Source organism: Triticum urartu, chromosome 5A, assembly GCF_056163025.1.
Source record: "Triticum urartu cultivar PI428250 chromosome 5A, HENAU_Tu73, whole genome shotgun sequence".
In the NCBI taxonomy this organism is placed as follows: Eukaryota; Viridiplantae; Streptophyta; class Magnoliopsida; order Poales; family Poaceae; genus Triticum; species Triticum urartu.
Window position 1 is genome coordinate 118,888,229 of NC_141877.1, and position 3,700 is coordinate 118,891,928.

The window sequence follows — 3,700 nt, forward strand, 5'->3', positions numbered from 1 at the left end:
GCTCCGATGGATTTTCGTGTCGATTCCCAGCTATTACTGAAATAGCCTGGCATCTTGGCCCGTCAACAACCCCCTACCCATTCCCTCAAAGAAAAAAAAACCCTACCCACACGAATTCAACGCTCGGATTTTGTTATACTGGTCGTCTCACCCCTAGCAGTATAGGATACCGTGAAAAAGCTCTGTCTTTTTTTCTTAAGCAAGAGGCTTTTATCATAGACTGTTATCTTTGACCCGCCATGGAAAAGGGACATCAACGTGTGACCTCTAATCTAATTTTGACGTACGTAGAGATAGAGCATCCCGGTACATACAAGATCGACCAGAGAAATTAATACAGCGAAATCACAAACCAGATTAATCCAACCATGAATCACTCTGCTCGATGCAGTATCAAGGCAGCGCTCAATCCTTCAAAATAACTGTGGCGTCGCGGGTCAATGCACGCGCGACGCAACAGGAAATCAATCAATTAGCTAGATCCTTGGAACGTCGTAGCAACGCGATCGGGGACGAGTCGGAAGAAAGAGTGGCGTCGCCGGTGTTGACCAAAGAAGAGCCGACGCGATCGGTGCCGTCGGGGGAGAACGCCCCGTGCCGGCCGGATGACGCAAGATCCGGCACGGTCCTGTACACATGCAGGGGGAGCGCCGGCAGCCTCGCCTCCTCGGACTGAAGGATACTCATGGCCTGCGCGACAGACGGCCGCTCGCTCCGCTCCGGGTGCGCGCACCAGAGCCCGACGACGAGCACCCGCTCCATCCACCACTCGTCGGCCTCGTCGCCCCTCAGCCGCTCATCCGCCGCGTCAAGGACCGCGTCCCTGCCGTACAGGCTCCAAACCCACCTGAGCAGCGTGAAGGATATCTCCGCGGTCTCAACCACGGGCCGCCGGCCGGAGACGATCTCCAGGAGGACGACGCCGAAGCTATACACGTCGGACTCGGTGCTGGGCCGGCGCGTGTTGACGAACTCCGGGTCGATGTACCCGGCGGTGCCGAGCACGGCCTTGGTGGTCTGCAGCAATCCCGCGCCGTGGTCCACGAGCCGGGCCAGGCCGAAGTCCCCCAGCTTGGTGCAGTGCGAGGCGTCGAGCATGATGTTGCTCGGCTTGATGTCGCCGTGGACGACGCTCTGCTCCCACTCTCCGTGGAGGTAGCGCAGCGCCGATCCCAGGCCGAGGATGATCTTGTACCTCTGCGGCCATGTCAGGAACCTGTCTTTGCTGTAGAGATGCCTGTCAAGGCTGCCCTCGGCGACCAGCTCGTAGACGAGCAGCAGCCCCTTGCGGCTGTCGCACCAGCCCAGCAGCTGCACGAGGTTGCGATGCTTCAGCCTGCTGATGATCCTCACCTCTGCCTCGAACTCCTTCCTCCCCTGCGCCGACGACTCTGCCGACAGCACCTTTACCGCCACCGCGCGACGCTCTTGGTCACCGCCGGCGACGGCGAGCGTGAGGTTACCTCGGTACACGCTGCCGAAGCCGCCTCGCCCGAGCTTCTCCTCCTCCGCGAAGTTGCTCGTTGCAGCGACGAGCTCGTGGTACGTGTACCGTTTGGGGCCACCGGCGGCAACACCTCTCTCGAGGCCAGCTCTGTCCACACAATGTTCTTCGTCGTCGCTGTCACTGCTGCTGTCCCCGTTTGCTCTTTTTGATCTTCTTTTCTCGTGTCGCCGCCATAGCGTTACCATGGCCACGCATGCCAGCAGAAATAGCAGCGGAACTAGTACGGACAGCAGGGTTACTACTAACATTTTGTGCTTGTTGCTGGTCGGAGGAGGAAGTTGAGCCGGCGGAGGCGCTTCCGTGTTGGATTCCAATCGGGATTCCAGCTGCAGAGTGGAACTGAATGACCATGACAGTATCTGGTGCAGCTCGGCGGCCCAGCCAGTCGCCGCCGAGAAGCCGATGGCAACCTCCTCCGGCAGATACCTTCTCAGGTCAATGGTTGCATTGACCTGGTACATGGCGTCGTCGATCAGGAGATCAACTGCCAGCAACTTGGACCCATTGTGGTACTTGACAGTGGCGGTCATAACGTGCGAGGACGTGAGGTTCCTGCCCGGGATGGTCGTCGTGTCCGTGGACGCCGTGGAGTTGACGGAGTTGACGTCGATGCCGACGTGGTTCCCGTTCACGTCGGCGTTCTGCGGGTTGAGGAACGTGTCGAACTCGACGGCGACGATCCGGGTGTCGCCCGTCCCGTTGGTGAGGGCCGGGAGGAGGCCGAGGCTGCCGCCCTCGCTCTTGGCCGGGATCACCGAAGGGAAATGGCCGAGGAAGAAGGCCATCCCGTCGCCGGCGTCGGACGGGCTGTCCCTGTCCGGGGTGATCCGGAAGGAGAAGGTGGTGGTGAAGCTAGCCGTCTCGCCGGTGGCGCTGTTCCACAGCGGCACTTTGTGCACGTACGACGCCCGGCTGGTGCTGTACTGGATGTGTGCATCGCTTGTGTTGGTCGTCAGCTCGAGGGTGGAGGAGCTGAGGAACGCTTGGCCGGCGAAGTTGATGGACGCGCCGCGGTTGGGGACGCCGGGGTCCGAGAAGTTGAGGTTGAAGGAGAGCGACAGGGCCATGCGCGGCGCATGGTAGAGGCAGAGGAGCACCAGGACTAAGGTGGTGAGACTGCGACGACGGCGGGAGCCCATCGCTTGGTGTTTGCCAAGGAGAAAGCTTGAGCACTAGAAAACAAAGGGGAGATGTATATAGCCCATGGACATTTCACGCCTGCCGGGTATTCCATTTATTATTACTACTAGTTTACTACTACTACTCACCGAAAATACATAGGAGTTCTCGGGTGCTACGCCCCCCTATATTCAAAAATAATTTAGTAAGTCAAAAAATCCTCAAACTTTTTATGGAATCAAACATGACCAAGTATTGTACTCATATAAAAAGATTAAATAGGGAATGACTTTTATTGTATCCGGGATCAAAGATTTCCTAAAAAATGCTAGATGCAAGTACTATTCATGCTATATTATCGTTATAAATTTGTTTTTTTGCCTTGAAGTCAACAAGAATCATTCCTTGGCCAAACTTTTTATATGAGTACAATACCTAGTCATATTTGGTTCAAAAATATATCCAGGGTTTTTTGACTTTTTTTTGAATTATTAATTTTTTTTTTAATATAGGGGGTGGAGCACCTGAGTGCTCCTAATCCGCTTCCTACTACTCACTCGCAGAAAAAAGATAATACTACTATATTACCTCCGTCCTAAAAATGTTGAGACTTTTTATAGTATATCATACTACTGAAAATGATGGGTAGTATATAATTGATCCAATGGTCATTATTGATTCCTAATTTTTCTCTCTCTAGGATATGTTGGTAATTGGCTGTTAGGGTAGATTTGTCCTTTCTTGTGATGTTATAACTGTAATGATTCATAGCATCAATTTCAAGCCTCATATCAGAACTGTTCGTCATTGTTTGGACGCAGCCGCCCCAGCAGCCCGGCTGCCCTTCGCTAGGTCTCATTGTTCCTTGACGCAGCCGCACTAGCAGCCCCGCGGCCGTCAGCTCTATCTCATAGTTTCATGGACGCAGCCGCCCTAATTTATCTAGATATGGATATATTTAACATTAAAGCATGTTTAAATACATTTGTACCTAAACAAATTTAAGATAAGTTTTTGAGATGGAGAGAGTATTATTTTTGTCATACATGGGCTAGAGACTGCGTGTAGCTGAGC

The 3,700-nt window shown here is 53.8% G+C and overlaps 1 protein-coding gene across 1 annotated transcript; it reads right to left on the minus strand.

The window, feature by feature from the left end:
* Positions 1-226: 226 nt before the first annotated feature.
* Positions 227-2,843, minus strand: LOC125508104 (L-type lectin-domain containing receptor kinase IX.1-like). Its single transcript, XM_087525654.1, has one exon. The coding sequence runs from the start codon at positions 2,644-2,646 to the stop codon at positions 469-471; it is 2,178 nt and encodes a 725-aa protein (XP_087381780.1). The 5' UTR covers positions 2,647-2,843; the 3' UTR covers positions 227-468.
* Between the last annotated feature and the right edge of the window lie 857 nt (positions 2,844-3,700).

Bases quoted from the DNA above. Each gene is read 5' to 3' on its own strand.
- LOC125508104 (XM_087525654.1), bottom strand. From the start codon at position 2,646: ATGGGCTCCCGCCGTCGTCGCAGTCTCACCACCTTAGTCCTGGTGCTC.